This window comes from Haliotis rubra, unplaced genomic scaffold (genome assembly GCF_003918875.1).
Source record: "Haliotis rubra isolate DU_JTF1 unplaced genomic scaffold, ASM391887v1 Scf158, whole genome shotgun sequence".
NCBI classification, from domain to species: Eukaryota; Metazoa; Mollusca; class Gastropoda; order Lepetellida; family Haliotidae; genus Haliotis; species Haliotis rubra.
In genome coordinates this window covers 1,656,257-1,675,274 of record NW_025765536.1, presented here as the reverse complement: position 1 = coordinate 1,675,274, position 19,018 = coordinate 1,656,257, and the positions used below count along the sequence as shown (strand labels likewise).

The window sequence follows — 19,018 nt, the reverse complement described above, 5'->3', positions numbered from 1 at the left end:
TGAGTGTTGTGTGGACATCATGTTTAGTGTTACCGTGAGTCCGAGTGTTGTGTGGACATCATGTTTAGTGTAACCACGAGTGTGAGTATTGTGTGGACATCATGTTTAGTGTTACCACGAGTGTGAGTATTGTGTGGACATCATGTTTAGTGTTACCACGAGTGTGAGTATTGTGTGGACATCATGTTTAGTGTTATCGTGAGTGTGAGTATTGTGTGGACATCATGTTTAGTGTTACCACGAGTGTGAGTGTTGTGTGGACATCATGTTTAGTGTTACCATGAGTATTGTGTGGACATCATGTTTAGTGTTACCGTGAGTGTGAGTGTTGTGTGGACATCATGTTTAGTGTTTCCATGAGTGTTGTGTGGACATCATGTTTAGTGTTACCATGAGTGTGAGTGTTGTGTAGACATCTTGTTTAGTGTTACCATGGGTGTGAATGTTGTGTGGACATCATGTTTAGTGTAACCGTGAGTGTGAATGTTGTGTGGACATCATGTTTAGTGTTACCATGTGTGTTGTGTGGACATCATGTTTAGTGTTATCATGAGTGTGAGTGTTGTGTGGACATCATGTTTAGTGTTTCCATGAGTGTTGTGTGGACATTATGTTTTGTGTTATCATGAGTGTGAGTGTTGTTTGGACATCATGTTTAGTGTTAGCATGAGTGTGAATGTTGTGTGGACATCATGTTTAGTGTAACCGTGAGTGTGAATGTTGTGTGGACATCATGTTTAGTGTTACCATGTGTGTTGTGTGGACATCATGTTTAGTGTTATCATGAGTGTGAATGTTGTGTGGACATCATGTTTAGTGTTTCCATGAGTGTTGTGTGGACATCATGTTTAGTGTTACCGTGAGTGTTGTGTGGACATCATGTTTAGTGTTACCTTGAGTGTGAGCGTTGTGTGGACTTCATGTTTAGTGTTACCGTGAGTGTTGTGTGGACTTCATGTTTAGTGTTACCGTGAGTGTGAGTATTGTGTGGACATCATGTTTAGTGTTACCACGAGTGTGAGTATTGTGTGGACATCATGTTTAGTGTTACCACGAGTGTGAGTATTGTGTGGACATCATGTTTAGTGTTACCACGAGTGTGAGTATTGTGTGGACATCATGTTTAGTGTTACCGTGAATGTGAGTGTTGTGTGGACTTCATGTTTAGTGTTACCGTGAGCGTTGTGTGGACTTCATGTTTAGTGTTACCGTGAATGTGAGTGTTGTGTGGACTTCATGTTTAGTGTTACCGTGAGTGTTGTGTGGACTTCATGTTTAGTGTTACCGTGAGTGTGAGTGTTGTGTGGACATCATGTTTAGTGTTACCACGAGTGTGAGTATTGTGTGGACATCATGTTTAGTGTTATCATGAGTGTGAGTGTTGTGTGGACATCATGTTTAGTGTTACCACGAGTGTGAGTATTGTGTGGACATCATGTTTAGTGTTACCGTGAGTGTGAGTATTGTGTGGACATCATGTTTAGTGTTACCTTGAGTGTGATTGTTGTGTGGACTTCATGTTTAGTGTGACCTTGAGTGTGAGTGTTGTGTAGACATCATGTTTAGTGTTTGCAATGAAATGTGCCTTTACAAATTAATTTCCCCTTTCCTGTTGGCCACTGAGATTAAAACCACCATGTGAATTGTACACTAAACCAGAAATTTCAATTGGCTGTACGTTTTCACATGTTTTAAGGGATGATGGCTGGATTGTGTACGCATCTTGTTCAAGGGATTATGACTGGATTGTGTAGGAATCTTGTTAAAGTGATTATGACTGGATTGTGTGGGCTTCTTGTTTAAAGGACATGACTAGATTGTGTAGGCCTCTTGTTAATGTTATAATGACTGGACTGTGTAGGTCTCTTGTTAAAGGGATTATGACTGGATTATGTAGGCATTTTGTTGAAAGGATCATGGCTGGATTGTGTAGGCCTCTTGTTAAAGGGATTATGACTGGATTGTGTAGGCATCTTGTTAAAGGGATTATGACTGGATTGTGTAGGCATCTTGTTTAAAGGACATGACTGGGTTGTGTAGGCATCTTGTTAAAGGGATCATGACTGGGTTGTGTGGGCATCTTGTTAAAGGGATCATGACTAGATTGCGTAGGCATTTTGTTTCAAAGGATTGTGACTGAATTGTGTGGGCCTCTTGTTAACAGGATAGTGACCGGATTGTGTGAAGTTATCTTGTTAAAGAGATTATGACTTGATTGTGTTGGCATCTTCTTACAGGGATCGTGACTGGTTTTGTGTAGACATTTTTTAAAGGATTATGACTAGATTGTATGGGCCTCTTGTTTAAAGGACATGACTAGATTGTCTATTCATCTTGTTTAAGGATCACGTCTGGATTGTGTAGGCATCTTGTAAAGGGATCAAGAGTGAACTATGTGGACATTGTGTTGTAGGAGTTTATTATTCTAGTGTATTTGTTTCTATTGCTGTCTTCAGCCAGTTTCACTTTACTGAGGTAGTTTTAAGATCAATCTTTAACTATGTTAGCAATGTTTTTTCTTCTGTTTGTTGAAATTGAAAATTTAATATGTTTGATTTCCTGTGTTCTAGCTCGTCTACGTTTTACCAATGTCAAGGCTAGTGATGGTCAAGATGGAAAAGCTTATGCTTGTATGGCCATGAATGGAATTGTCCGCAAAAACACACAGGGAGCACGCCAGTTTATTCAACCCCGGGGATGTAAGTATTTCAGTTCTCTGGTGATTTCATTGATGATATAACCTTGTTCTTTGTCCCTGTGTTCATAGTGTTAGCAATTATTATTTATATTTTGGCAATGTTTGGTTTGCAGCTTCAGAAGTTCAGCGAGTAGTCACCTACATGTGGGCTTCCCCCTCTGATCATTATGGACTACGTGGAGATGAATTTAGGATCAAATGTATATTTGCTGGAAAGTAAGTCAAGCTTCAATCGTTAGAGCAATCCTCTTTGAACCAGCAATAGGCAGTGAAATAAGTGTTGTGTAATCTGATTACTGTGTGGACTAAAAAAGTATAACATGGGCGGATCTGGGTGGGGGGTAGGGGTGGTCAGGGGGTTCAAACCACCACCACAAACCCCCTGAACCCAGCACTTTCAAAATTCCTGGATCCGCCCATGGTATAAGCTAAGGCTTCAAACCATGACGCGATGAAGAGTCGGAGAGTCAACATTGCTAACAGCCTGTGAAATGGGACAGTTTCAGCATGTTTGTTGGAATTTACTTTAACAGATTATTCTTCCATTTTGAACAAACTGACAGATGTCTCACTAAAGAATTCATGCATCCATATCGTGTATTTGTTCTTTCTTTAAGTTGAATCCATCCCATCAAAATGCTTCAAATTAGTCTTGAAATGTTTTGAAAATAATTTGATTAATACAAGTGGATAGACAAGGTCAGGTCGAGAACTGATGTTCTTGGAGTGGAAGTCTGTATTCAATTACTTTAAAGGCTTTGAGCACATGTTGGTTGAGGTGTTACATCTGTTTGTGTCAAGTTAGTGTCAAGGCCAGTATATGCCACTTTCTACCAGTTCTGTATTGGGTGTATTGGTTTGTTTTTTGTGTAAAATCAATGAGCATCATAACTGTGAGCTGATTTATTGCTGATACTTGTGTCATGTCAAACATGTTAACTTAATGTAATGCACTAAACTCCACGCCAGAAGATGATGTTGTACAGCAAATGAATTAATGATGTGACGGTCATCAGATTGAGCATTACACAGAGCAGCCCTGGAGGAGGAATGTTATGGATTGTTGTCTTTTCAGTCCCACACCAGATGTGCACTGGGAGCGGGTTGATGGCAAGCCTCTGCCTGACCACGTCAAACAGAGTAGCTTTGGGCAGGAACTTGTGTTTTCGAGTTTGGAGGATTCGGATGCTGGAGACTATGAATGTTGGGCTACTAATGATCAGACTCCACAGAGAGTTCAGAGAACCATGTCCGTCAACGTGAAGTGTAAGTAAAGCATATGCTCCAGATTTTCAATAAGTAGGTTCAGAAAGTTGAATGTAATGTCCCAAACTTCCCACAAGCAGGCCACAATAGTTGAATGTGTTAAAAATATTTGTTCTGCATTTTCTATTAGCAGGTTAAATAGTTGAATGTAAGTAGAAGATTTGATTTAGATATTTCCTAAGAATTGAAATACTGATATCTGCTAATGAGTTTACTTGTTCTTGTTTTGATAGAGTGGTGTCTTCCATATTGTATGTTGTATTCAGTTCACAATCTCACTGTCTGACTGTTCATCATGTTGAATGATTTACAGTTGTATAAACAAGGAATTAGTCTTGCTGGTTTCGATGAAAACTCCATCTCAATTTGATCCTTGATATTCCTTTTGGCAGCCCGTCCCTACTGGATTGAGGAACCACAAGATGTTGAGTTGGGTATTGGAGGGACTGCTCGCTTCAAGTGCCTGGCAAAAGCAGACCCATCTCCTGATATATACTGGTTTATCAACAGTGTAGCCTTTGGACGTAAGTGAAGAACACCACAATATATATTTTTGTTGGTTTCTCTGATAGCCACACCTAACATCTCCTACTCCTGGTCTCCCAAATATATATTTTAAACTTATCCTATCTCACGTAGGGTACTCTTCTTGATTCAACAGCTGAGTGGAAATGAACTGCAAACGAAGTTTCCGGCCTCTCTTGTACCATTCGCCCAAACACTCCCTCTGCTCCCACACAATGACACACACACCTCAGCCTCAGTGAAGCATGCAGCATACCCTGATTGGTCATGTGACTCCCTTGTCTGATCATTCTCTTCAGTGTAGTGCAGACGTACTATAACAAGGGAAGAAATCGGAATTTGAATTAGCCCACCATGGTTAAACAAGATTCTACATCAAGGACAAGAAAATTCTGCTCTCAATGCAAGAAGATTTCCTATTCATTGGACCCCCACTCGTCATGCATAGATTGCATTGGTTTATGCAGTTGGGATAAGAGATGCAATTATTGCAAGAACTTAAACGATGACTCATTTGCGGTCTACAGTAGAGTTGGGATTCAGTGGTTATCAGACAGGGATTCAAGGGACAAATCAGAGTGAACGTGCACCTTGAAGAAAACTTAAACACAATTGGTTAAAATCTCATAATTGATGATTGGTTCATTACTACCGATCAATCATCAAAAATAATTGGTAAGCGTCATTTATGAAATTTGTTAATGAACATTAAAATAAAGGGAAAAAAATGTAGTTCTTCTGGTTTTTTGGGGCAAAATTTCACATCTTTAAAGGTTGACTTCTTGGAATCTTTAAGATAAATTCAATCATGACTTGAAACAAGTTTGTAGTGCTTATGGAATGTAACAGACAAAACCAACCATGTGAAAAATATTGTTAATGAAAACAAGTGTTCCAGAATTGTTAGTGTTCGCTTATGAGAAATAATGATCGATTGCTTGGTCGTTTAGTCACTACGACCAATCTTTGGTTATTTCAATTAATCGGACCACCACTAGTGCATTGTTCCAGTTGATGCCTCAAAACCTGAATCAGCTCATGGAGCTGGTGCAGGAAGACAGTGACTCTTGGACATTTGTGCACGACTGGGACCTTACGCCCCCAGTCATCCCAGTCTCAGATACTCCAGTAGGCGGAAGACTTGGTCACTTCACCCGGAAATGGAAGATGTTAGAAGACCCATTCGTATTGACTACCTTGACTTGGGTACATACTGCTGCTCCTGGGGTCGCATCCACTGACTTTCGACGCGGTTCGACAACCTATCCAGCTGCGCAGATGACCTCACTTGGAACCACTATAGTTACGTTTCCCTGGCTTCTGGTCCCCAAGAAAGATTCAGATAAACTTCAAGTCATCTTCAACATGAAGTTGTTCATTGCTCAGTACCTACAGCCGCCTCCCCAGTTCTGAATGGTATCAGTCAGCCTTCTGAGGACCATTCTGAAGCCAGGAGATTACATGATCAGTCTCGACCTTCCGGATGCCTACCTGCATGTTCCAATATACCTAAGACATCACAAGTACCTGCGGTTATTTTTCGAGGTCATCCAATACCAGTGGAGAGTCATCATTTCTATTGCCCTTTTAACCGGTATTAATAATACTGACTCAACAATTGCAGTTCATCGGGGGCTGTCTTCGACACTCGTTAAATATTCGTTCCCCAAGACAGGTGGTTGGGAATTCAACGCCATGTACCTCTAACGCTATCTCAACAGAGATCTTTGCGACAATGGCAAGCTACGTGGACTTCTCACGTCAGCTCAAGCCCTCACCTACAGAGGTCAGCTTCAACTTTGGCCGATCGATCCAAAGGTTTCTGCAACCGTATCTGAGGATCGACGATCCCAATGTACTGATTCATCTACCTTCGTCGCTCCATCCCTTTCTACGTTGGTGGCTCGGTGAACAGAATGCTTGCAGAGGAGTCTCTTTGCCGCCATTCAAACCCACTCATCAACTATTCGTAGATGCATCCTACCAAGGATTGGAATTCTCATCTACTTGATCTACAAGTGACAGGGCTGTGATCAACTGACGTATAGTCCCTTCACATCAATGAAGTGGAAGTCAAGGACGTTATTCTGGCAATAAGACATTTGGCACAAGACCATCAGTCAGCAAACCTTCTTATTCAATCAGACAACTCTACTGTGGTTAAGTACATTAGTCGCCTCGGATCAACAGGCTCAGCACATCTCTTGGAGTAGGCGTTTCAGTTTTTTTCACCTGAGAAACTCCCTAAACATCGTAGCAAGAGCCAGACACATTCCAGGGTTCAGGAATGACATCTCCGATGCATTATCCCGATCCGGCTGACCATCTCCGATGGAATGGAAACTACATCCTTAGATCTTCATATCGATTTTTCTCCCAACATCATCTCCTCAGATAGACCTGTTTGTGACCAGATTCAACAATCAGCTTCCCAGATTTTTTTCTCCCATTCAAGAGCAAAGGCTTGGGACCTAGATGCTCTAACAATGTCCTGGGAAGACCTCAATGTTAGCATGTTTCACTAGCTCTACTTCCAAGAGTACTTCAAAAACTTCAGTCCACCAAGCAGATGACGCTGATTTTGGTTGCTCCTTATTGGCCAACGTGGAGTTGGTTCGTCGACCTACGAAATCTTGCTGATCCCAATCCGCTGCCTCTACTTAGTCGAAACGACCTACGGGTCCATCCACACTCAGGGTCTTACCAAATCCCTGATAGCTGAAGGATATTCTAGGAGAATGGCTATCGCCTTGGATCAACATACCTCCACTTGGTCACTTTATGAGTAGAAGAAATTCAGATTGAAGTGTATCCAGTCTTCTACTGCTTCCGCTCAGGCTGTTGCAGTGTATTTGCAACATCTGCATATGTCTAGAAAAGTGAAGGCATCAACACTAAAGTTCTGTTGGAAATAGAAAAAAAAATGTTTTTTCACATTTATATCTACAAGTTATGTAGTTATGTGAAAGTGTGAAATATCTGTTAAACTAAATTCAGCCTAACTATAGTTCAGTGGTAGGGAGATAGGAAACATAGAAAAAGGACTTTACTGAGGAGAGATTAGTGCAGAAATGAGCAAAGCGACTTATTTCGAACAGACCATGGCTTTATGCAAATTGGATTGCGATGATATTGTATTACAAAGGACTCTTTTTAAATGTCCATTTTGAAATTTAACTTAGCTTCATTATAAACTATAGCTGCCGTAAAAAATAATAACTTTAATGCTGAAACTATTAAGGATGTAGGTGTGGTATAAGTTATTCTACTATTAACTGTACAACCCTGACTGGGCCCCAGTACTATTTATAGTGCAAGGTAGTGTAAGGGGGATAACTCTAATTGCCCTTGTTCTAGAGAGTTGAGAGCACATGGCCACTGTCTTGCCATGCTTGTTATGTAAGCCCATCTTGAGCTGGAATAAACTAGGGCTGGGACAGATACTTGGGTACCCAAATCCGGGTCCCCAACAGCTGGAATTGAGTCTTATTTCGAGGATTTGAGTATCTGTAAAGGCAGAGAACTCTGTAATGGCAAGGGCATGTAACTCTAACCTACAGCAAAATGGTCGACACACGTGCTGGGTTCAGTGTTTGGGCTCATTATGATCTTGATGCAAATGGCAAGAGAACCAAAGGCCGACTCTGTGGTACCATGCTATACATTGCGGAAGCAGTACAACTTCATTGCACAAACATCTTGCAATAAAACACACTGCAAAACCTAAATATGTTCATTACTTTGTGTAACTGTGTTCATTGCTTATTAAGTTAGTTCATAAAAAGCTTTTAAAGGTCACATGCAACGTAAAACACAACTTTGCAGATTCTGATACCTTTCGGTATGGACTTACCGAAACAAATCATCAAAAATGCAAATTCAACTTATAAAGTTGAAAAATAACGCGATAAAAAAAACCGCGCGAAATCGGAGCTCAAACGTTTCACTAATTTTCCCCAGACTTTTCTGGGGAATACGGGTTTCAACAGCTGGGCTGCACTCATAGCACGTGCGCCGTGAAATAGGTTCGCGCAACTTGGAAGCGGGCTGTCTGGTGAATACTCGGTGAAGGCTTTGGTGTGAGCTATTTTCATAATGTTTTGTTGATATCTCACAGTAGCGAACTTTTATATGTTATGACAGTAAATAAACTGTTTATATAATTTCATTTGTCTATTTCACCACACGTTCTTCTTACCGAGTCACTTTCTCAGTTCGATACTTAAAAGCAATGTCATTATTTAGCGTTGACACAATTTCTAACTGTGATATAGATATACCGCTGTCACAGACAAAACTCAATGTCTTGTTTTATTGACACCTGTGTGTCGGCCTGCCTGTCTGCTAATGACAATATTCAATACACAACTGCGATCACTGACCACATGCAATTTGAACTTAACACCAATCAGGCTATACACCATAAACAAAACGCATTGATTTATGGCCTGAGTTCGGTCTCTGTCACATTATGTAATTACACAGACAGGCAGGTGTGGTACTTGAACACATGACATGTTATGATGTCTGTTGATTGCAAAATGTTATACACAAAAAATGAGCATGTATTTACAAAACCCAACATCTCTGTATATACACACACAATGACCCGTGAAGGCGGCATCTGCTAATGAACCAGCCGTTACACTTGAGTGCACACCCACCCGCTCTGACTGGGTTCGGTATCCCGGCTGCTTCGTTTCGAGGGAGGTAAACCCAAGTACAAAATATTGCACTTTTGATTTGTGATTATACGCTTATAATTTTGTTTATTTGTTTTTTCATAACCAACAATGTATATTATATGTCATGAATAAGTGATAATTGTGTTTTAATTATGTTTGATTTTTTGGTTGCATGTGACCTTTAAGATTACATTCAATTTTGTCTTTAGTTTTTATTTTATTTCAATTTCATGAGAGCCAGTTTTTACTTTTGCTTCAAAACTGAATACATTCACTATTAAAGAAATTGCAATTAAATGACTGTATGTGTTGGGAATATCAATTAAAACTAATGAATTGACATAATAAAACAAATGTTTATTGAAAGAGACTGGCTATCATAACAATAAGAAGAAAGATTATCAGAAATGGAAGCACAACTCACCTAACTCACATATAATACCATTCAGTTACTATGTGTTATTCCAATGAAGATACGAAATGTTCACTTAGATATAACAATAGGGTTTTTTTTCATTTCAACTGATAATATAGCATTTAGATACGTTTCTTTATCCTACATTCAAAGAAAAGCATTTCAATGTGACATTTATATGAAGACCTTTAGCTTGTAATAAAGATATGATGAGGATGGCCTTAGCGTGGTACGCATACCAGATGAAAGACTACACAACGCAGATGTGTGGATGACAATGAGCGCAGTGTGGTTGGCGCAGACGGGACCGGATATATATTTTAGCTATTTGCAGCCCTCTGCCATGGAAAAGCAGACGGGCAAAGCATAGGCAAATTTTTACTCCCACCCGCAGAGACAGCAGGCAGGAAAAGCAGGCTGGTAAGGCATTGGAGACTTTGTACTTCCTCCCGCGGAGACAGCAGGCAGGAAAGGCAGGCTGCTAAGGCATTGGAAACTTTTGTACTTCCTCCTGCGGAGACAGCAGACAGGAAGGTTTGGCCTGCCACTGTAAAAGCAGAAGCCAAGAATCCATTTTTTAAGCAGATTTGGTGTTAAGTCCCGTCGGCACCAAGCCCACTGCGCCTATTTATTAAGGAAGGTGCAAAAGATTAAGGTACAGGTTATACTTCCTGTGGACTGTACAGTGAAGACTTAATATAAGTCGTACAGTTAACGACCTCAGCGCCCAGCACCCCCATCCCAACCTGGATATTGCGCTGTAGAAGGGAAGGGTGGGTGGGAAATTATTTAAGATGAAGCAAAATGGATAACCTGCCGGGAGAGCATGCAGCATAGAAAGGGAACGGACATGACGTATGACTGCGGATGTGACATCACTCCAGAAGTGACGTAGCTGCTATTATGGAATGTGGAAATAATACACTGCCACGTGCGTTGCTATACTGGATACTTACTGTAAGCTGAGTGTATGAAGCTATGTGAAGGAATTGTAAATGCTGCCCACAACCAAATTGGTGAAATATGCTGTCATATTACCTGAAAGTTGAGACAGATGCTTAATGAAATACACTGCATACCGTGTTAGCTGCAGTGCCACAACGAAGGTGATTAGAAATGACATAATAAGAATTGTAGTTTAACATTACATACACGAGTGTATTACACACGCCAGGGAAGTATTAGAACTGTGGAATTGAATTGTAAATGCTGCATATAAGCCCATTTAGCAAAATAATGCTGAATGTCATTAATAATCTTCTGGAAGGATGAAACTTAAATCACTATAAATATTTCAAGTATGGTTAATGAGTTATTCACGGCTCTGTATTACTCTGTACTGTGTAATGTATGATATGCAAACTGTAATGCAACTTAGTTGCGCAACAGAGCAAAATGACCAGTCTTTCTTGATGAGAGCGAAGCATTTTGCTATTTTGCTTAACTCAGTTGCATCTCAGTTTGCCTGTCTCTATATCTCGTATAGAATTCTCCAGTCTCAATATAATTTGACTGATGTATTTTCTATGTAAGTTCAGATAAAGTCTACATGTAAAACGTTATAGGTTCAGTTAGAATATCACATCTGAAGGTAATTGTCTACTGGTTGAATAAATAACTTGCCTTTTTCATTATTGACGCAACACACATTTACATCTTTGGTAATGTCCGGTTAATGGATGTTATTAATTTATCTGCGCATGAGCAGTGAGTAGTGAAGTCACAGTAACAGTGCGAACAAAAAGCTCTGCGTTTTAATAAGGAATGTAAGTAATGGTGTTACTCTTTATATTTGTGAAACACATAAATTAAATAGCCTAAGATTAATTTCAGTATCTTATTGCCATCCTTTCAAGATTAATATAGTAATTTCTGTCAAATTGTGATTGAATAATCAGAAACTGGACAGAATGGCTGTATTCCTTGCATTTCCGGGTACTCGATTCCGATTCGGGTAACTACATGTGGGTACTCATTTCCATTTTAATACCCCCGCTATGAGGTAACAGGGGTATATAGCGTTCATTCTGTCCTTCCTTCCGTCCGTCCTTCCGTCCCGAAACTTTGTCCAGAGCATATCTTAAAGTTTACATGCTAGGTTCACCAAACTTCACACACATGTTAATCATTACCCATTGATGTGCCTTTTGCTATTTTAATGTTTTTTCAGAATTTTGATTTTTTGCTGTTTCCATGGAAACACGACTTTGTGCCAAATGTGTTTGATGGTTACCTGGCCACATCATATCATCGAAACTATACATGCTAGGTTCACCAAACTTCACACACATGTTAATCATTACCCATTGATGTGCCTTTTGCTATTTAAAGTTTTTTCAGAATTTTTTTTTTTTTTCAGTTTCCATGGAAACACGACTTAGTGCCAAATGTGTTTGATGGTTTTGTCCGGAGCATATCTCTTAAAGTGTACATGCTAGGTTCACCAAACTTAATACACAAGTTAATCATGACCCACAGATATGCCGTGTGCTAAAAAATAAAAATCTTCATGTACGTCCACTTCATTGTGTGCAACATGAGACAGTCAAGTTCAATTGTATGTCAGGTTTCCACGGAAAACACATATAAATAATGTTTCCATAAAATATTAAATGTAATCAGTAGATGGCAAAACTATTATCTAACATGTATGTAAAGTTTATTAGAGTCAAGGAGAAAGTCTTGTGAGCTGCTGATCCTTGTCACATTATATATATCAATATCAGTCATTTCCATGTCCCAACGTGGGAAGCGGGGGTATGTGAGCTGTGCTCACTTCTACACTTGTTTCCTTCCCGTCCCAGTCCTAGAATAAACCCACATAATTCAGTGATAGTTGTCCTTCATATCACAACATGGTGTGAGAAGTGGTTCAAGGCTCATCATGGCAAACTTTCAGATCATTCCACCTGATTCTTTTTACTTTTCTAACCCTGACTCGTTGGATCAGAAGATTTGAGAGATACCGGATCACTTCCAGGCTATCTTCTAAGGACTCAGGTGAATCAGTTGTTGTATCTAATGGGTGCTGAAGCAGATGATATTCTCCCTACGTTTTCTCTCAGTGAGGATCAAGAAAATGACAATGATACAGTAAAGCAGAAATTGGATGATTATTTCTCAGTGTGCAGGAATGTGATATTTCAGAGGGCAAAATTCAATCAGTGAGGCCATAAAGAGGGAGAACCTGTTGATTCCTTCATTACTGATCTGTGTTCTCTTGCTGAAAATTACAATTATGGTTCTCTTCATGACGAGATGATCCCAGACAGAATAGTTGTTGGAATTCGTGATATGAGCCTGTCAGAAAAACTCCAGCATGATTCTAATCTCACTCTACAGTCTGCTGTTAGTCATGTGCGCCAGTCAGAAATTATTCACAAACAGCAACCAGTTATTCTTGGAGCTACAAGTAAGCCTGATGTAACTAGCAATTCCAATGTGGAGGAAGTAGTGTCTCCATCAGCAAAATCCAAGAAATCACAGCACAAGCCAAAATCAAAGAAATCTTGTCCATTCATTGATCGCTCCAAGCCTAAACCAACATGCAAATATTGTGGAAAGAATTCTCATCCTAGAAGTGAGTGTCCTGCATCTAATTCTAACGTGTCGCAAATGTGGTAAAGCCGGACATTGGGATGTTGTGTGTCGAAGTCAGAAGTCAGATCTACTCCGAAGTCTCCTACAAATGAGCCTGAGTATGCCTTTGTTGGGATGCTCAGCACAAGTTCATCTCAGCCATGGACTGTAAACCTGAAGATAAATTCATCTGTCACAGAAGAATTCAAGACTGACACAGGGGCTGACATTATTCCGTATGATGTCTCCACTTCTCAGTATCTTCCCCGTCTACAGAGAAGGACAAGAGACTACAACTCAGGGATGCATGCTTTAGATGTCCATCGGATATTCTTTGGAAGAAACATGGCAAGGTCTTCTTGGGTCTCTGATGGGGTTTCATCATGAAGAACCAGTTGCCATGACATCCAAATAGAATGTTCACTATGTTCACTGCAGTTGTCCTCTATCATTTGGCCTGTGAATCTTGAAAATCTTTCAGTCTGTCCGAGCACTGAAGTTCTGTTTTAGTATTACTGCCCCGAGACAAGTGGTTGTCGCCCGGAGCAAGACACATGTTTTGAATGACCTTACAGTGACTGCCAGATATAGCTGTGCTGTGTTTGATTGAGGTATTAACAGAGGCTAAGGACTTTGTTCCAGGTTGTTTCCACTCCAGGATTGTAAGAACAAAAAGTACAAAACATGAGATAGGATAAGTATTATAAATATACAAATTATTGGTATAATTTCAATATTCCACTTTGCAAACAATTACAATCAGTTATGGAGGGGAATAGATGTCCTTTGGTCCTTGTTAAGCCTGGTTAAGACATAGGTTTGTGGTGGTTATTTACTGTATTGTCTATCTTTTCCAGAGGCTAACCCGAACAGTCGGATCAAGAAAATTTCTAATGATGAGGTAATGGTGGTGAATGTCACGAAGGAAGATGCCATGGTGATCCAGTGTAATGTCACCAACAAGCACGGCTACATCTGGGGAGACGTCTACCTCAACGTACTCTGTAAGTATCAACTACATCCACAGGAGGTGGTGGGGTAGAAGTGGTCGGAAGCAACCTATCTTGTCGTGTATTGGGTGGTCAGACTATGGGAGCTGATTAGGGGCATGTCATTGTACCCTGGTGGTATGGGTCAATGTTCATACCATCAATCGACCGTCTCTGTGGTGTAGTGGTCAGACTATGGGAGCTGATTAGGGGCATGTCATTGTACCCTGGTGGTATGGGTCAATGTTCATACCATCAATCGACCGTCTCTGTGGTGTAGTGGTCAGACTTGGGGAGCTGATTACTATAGGGGCATGTCATTGTACCCTGGTGGTATGGGTCAATGTTCATACCATCAATCGACCGTCTCTGTGGTGTAGTGGTCAGACTAAGGGAGCTGATTAGGGGCATGTCATTGTACCCTGGTGGTATGGGCCAATGTTCATACCATCAATCGACCGCCTCCGTGGTGTAGTGGTCAGACTAAGGGAGCTGATTAGGGGCATGTCATTGTACCCTGGTGGTATGGGTCAATGTTAATACCATCAATCACTGGATTGTCTGTCAAGGTTTGATTAGTGGCAGACTGTCATGTAGTTGAAATATTTGCGGCATTACACAACAAGCAAATCTGCTGTTCATGTAAACATTGTATAATCTGATAATGAGTGATGTTATGTTTATTGCATGGTTATGCAATAATCTGTTCTATTATTATACCCCCGTTACGAAGTAACGGGGGTATATAGCGTTCATTCTGTCAGTCCATCCGCCCGTCCTGAAACTTTGTCCAGAGCATATCTCTTAAAGTTTACATGCTACGTTCACCAAACTTCACACACATGTTAATCATTACCCATTGATGTGCCTTTTGCTATTTTAAAGTTTTTTCAGAATTTTATTTTTTTGCTGTTTCCATGGAAACACGACTTAGGCTGTGACTATGAGGATGTCATCTTGTCCGGAGCAGATCTTCCAAACTATACATGCTAGCTTCGTCAAACTTGGTACACATATCAAGCATGATCCCTCAATGTGCCTTTTGGGGTTTAGATCCAGATATGAATTTTATTTTTTGCTGTTTCCATGGAAACATGACAGTGCCAAATGTGTTCGATTATTTTGTCCAGAGCATATCTCTTAAAGTTTACAGGCTAGGTTCACCAAACTTCACACACATGTTAATCATTACCCATTGATGTGCCTTTTGCTATTTCAAAGGATTCCAGAATTATTATTTTTTTGCTGTTTCCATGGAAGCATAACTTAGTGCCAAATGTGTTTGATGGTTTTGTCCGGAGCATATCTCTTAAAGTTTACATTCTAGGTTCATGTAAAATGTGTTTGATGGTTACCTGACCACGGCATATGATCGAAACTATACATGCTAGGTTCACCAAACTTAATACAAAAGTTAATCATGACCCACAGATATGCCATGTGCTAAAAAATAGCAATCTTCATCTACGTCCACTTCATTGTGTGTAACATGAGACAGTCAAGTTCAATTGTATGTCAGGTTTCCACGGAAAACACAAAAAAATCTAGTTTCCATAAATTATGACTGTAATCAGTACATGCCAAAACTATTATCTAACATGTATATAAAGTTTATTAGAGTCAAGGAGAAAGTCTTGTGAGCTGCTGATCCTTGTCACATTATATATATCAATATCAGTCATTTCCATGTCCCAACGTGGGAAGTGGGGGTATGTGAGCTATGCTCACTTCTACACTTGTTTCATTGACAGTCTGCTGCTCATTCTTAATGTTATGTTTTGAAGTTCAGGTTCATGAATAAAGCATGCGTTCTGTATTACAACAAGCAAATCTGATGCTCATGTAAACATTGTATTTATTATCTGATAATAATTGATGTTATGTTTATTGCATGGTTATTGAATATTCTAATCTTATTATTTGATTGACATCATTTTCATGTTCATTGAAAGTCCTCTGCTCATTCTTCATGTTATGTTTTGAAGGTCAGGTTCATGAATATACAATGTAGTCTGTTTGGTCTGACTTGACCTAGGCTGTCACCATGGTCAAAATGGGAAATAAACATCAGTGATGTGTAATGAATGTGTGCGCATCTATAGAAAAGTATAATTTTCTGCGTAATTCAACTACCGGTAAAATCAACTGAAATCTTAAACTAGTGAGCAAAAGATAGTATACCACCAGGGTTCGAAATACCTGCCTGCCCGACCGCCCGAGACCGGTTATTTTCAACATGGACTGCCAGATTCTCAAATTCACCTGCCCGACGGTCGGGTTAAAATTTACACATGTACCGGTATATGAAGATATTTTGTGGGCAGGTAAGTTTTGGACAGGGCTGGCAAGTTTTACACCTAACCAGCCCTGTGGTTCGGCTGAAATTTTGGGAGTTTCATACCCTGATACCACCTAATAATGTCAAACAAACAAATACCAATACAGCGTAAAAACAATAATATTTGCTTATCTGTTGTAGTGCTAAATGATGAAATGTATCACTTTATAAGTTGAAATGGACAATAATGCCCAATAACATCAAAAAACATGTTTTGCATGTGCAGCTCCAAAACTTTGGGTCCTTCCTGTCCTTGCTTACCGTCAATGTGTCCGGATAACATACAGCTAAGGCCAGATTAACACTGCAACACCGCGAGAGGGCCATAGGAATTCGTCAAATGGGGGCAACACAACGCCATGGTTCAACTTCAAGAACGTTTAATTGCATGACTACAACCATCAGTAAGTTGTTTCAGGACAAGGTCGGGTAGGCCACGTGTCATGACACCCCTGCGGAGACTGACATTTGCTCACTCTCCACCTACATAATCATTCCCTAACTGTGACGTCATCAGCAATGACAGGTTTGAATCATCATGTCAGCAGATGGACTTTGTCCAGGCGACTACGTGATTGAGGGATCAGATGTCGGCGACCTATACATGGCGTCTAGTTGACTCCTCAACATCGTCTCAGCAGGTTTGGTGGAGGCGGAGTCACTGTTTGGGGCGGCATTTGTGGCCAGGAGAAGACGCCAATACATATCGTTCATGGAAACATCAATGCTGTATTTTACAGGGATAACATCTTGAGGCCATTAGCCATACTATTCTTTCATCAACGTCCCCAAAGAACCCTCCTGCAACACGACAACACAAGGCCACATGTCGCATTCCTTGTCCATGACTACCTTCAACAGCAGAATGTTCAAGTTCTACCATGGCCTACTTGTTCCCCACACATGGACCCTATCAAGCACCTCTTGGATCACCTTGATCATGCCAAAAGATGCAGAAATATTGTGCCAGATAACAGAGCACAACTGGAACAGGCTTTGGTTGATGAGTGGAACAGGATTCCAAATGGTGTCTTCCGACAGCTCACATGGTCCATGACAAGACGCATTACTGCGTGCTTTGATGCCAGGGGTGACCATGCCAGATATTGAAGGACTCTACTGTTCTTGTGCCTGTTACTAGTGATTTTTGATTGACTGAAAAAGTGATAAATTTGGTACCTGTTGTTTTGGAAACTCATGATGTCTTACACTGGACTTTGTTTTGTTTACAATGTTACTTTAACAATGAACTTCATTTATTGTGATAGCCATGATTCGTACCAATCCATTAAACTTTATTTCGCTCAAATACAGTTTGCACTTTCGATTTTCTGTCAGTTCAATACTCTCTTTTGCTCGCTAGTTTAGTTGCCAGTTAGCTCTTTTCAAACACAAACTATGTAGTCAAGATAATCAATTGTGTGACTTTTATGTTTTGTGGAATCTATGGTGGCTAAGCTGGTAGGTCATGTTTAGTTAATCATTTTAACACTTCTAAATACCACTTTATGTGTTAAATAAATATGTGAATTCTGATTTGTTTTTTTGCAAATCGCAGTTCATTTTCTGCAAAGGTGGTCCACTCATTTAACTGTCAAGATGTGGTTTGAAAATGTACATGTGATTGCCAGCTGAAGCCCCCACTATCATGGTGCCCCCGGCCGCACAGGTGGTGGTTGCAGAAGGCCAATCAGTCAACCTGACATGTCGGACCACTGGCAAGCCTGACCCACAGATCACCTGGTTCAAAGAAGGGCGGCAGATCACAGGAGGGAGGTATCGGACTTTACTCAATGGGGATTTGCATATAGAGGTAATTACATTCTGTTCGAATTTAAAATGCTTACGTCTGCACAGTGAGTCGTGGTACAGTGGAACTTGATCTAATAATAAGGAAATCTCTGATGGCACAAGCAGCAACTATTATAATGTTTTTATTGTTGCCGATCATTTGATATATGATGCCAGCTAAAATGACTTTGATGTATTCTTTTAATTATTCACAGTGGAAACTACTACTATACATTGCTGTGATGATAAACACAACAGCATGTTGTCAACATGACTTGTTGGTTGTAATTGCCCCTGACTATTTTATTTCCTTGTTTTTCAGATGGTAGTGTTGGCTGATGCTGGGAATTTCTTTTGTGCTGCCGAGAACATATATGGTAGTCAAAATGCTAGTGGTATTCTGATGGTCAGGCGTAAAACTCAGATTGAGCAGCGACCTCTTGACCTTGAAGTCAATGCTCAGACGGATGCCAAGTTCACATGTTCCGGGACAACAGACCCTGAGGAGGTTCAGAACCTGAAAATCAAGTGGATGAAGGACAATAAGGACATCACTGCCAATGACCAAAGGATGACCACCAACAACCAGGACAACTCGCTCACCATCAGTGGCACCATCGTCCGTGACTCTGGCACTTACACCTGTATTGCTACCAATGGTCTAGACCAATCATTTGCTTCAGCCATGCTGACAGTCAAAGGTAAGATGACTAGGACAGATGCAGGGGTCAC

The 19,018-nt window shown here is 40.4% G+C and overlaps 1 protein-coding gene across 7 annotated transcripts in view; it reads left to right on the top strand.

Moving 5' to 3' along the window:
* LOC124271169 (neuroglian-like) overlaps window positions 1–19,018 on the top strand; it is a 141,363-nt gene that overhangs the window by 91,660 nt on the left and 30,685 nt on the right. For 5 of the 7 annotated variants that reach the window (XM_046706258.1, XM_046706256.1, XM_046706257.1 and 2 more), the window contains 7 exons: window positions 2,571–2,699; window positions 2,812–2,914; window positions 3,774–3,964; window positions 4,357–4,488; window positions 14,026–14,172; window positions 18,127–18,308; window positions 18,609–18,987. In XM_046706258.1, the coding sequence (XP_046562214.1) occupies window positions 2,571–2,699; window positions 2,812–2,914; window positions 3,774–3,964; window positions 4,357–4,488; window positions 14,026–14,172; window positions 18,127–18,308; window positions 18,609–18,987 (1,263 nt within the window). The remainder of the gene's footprint in view (window positions 1–2,570; window positions 2,700–2,811; window positions 2,915–3,773; window positions 3,965–4,356; window positions 4,489–14,025; window positions 14,173–18,126; window positions 18,309–18,608; window positions 18,988–19,018) is intronic. The other 2 variants (XM_046706254.1, XM_046706255.1) reach the window with 1 other exon arrangement.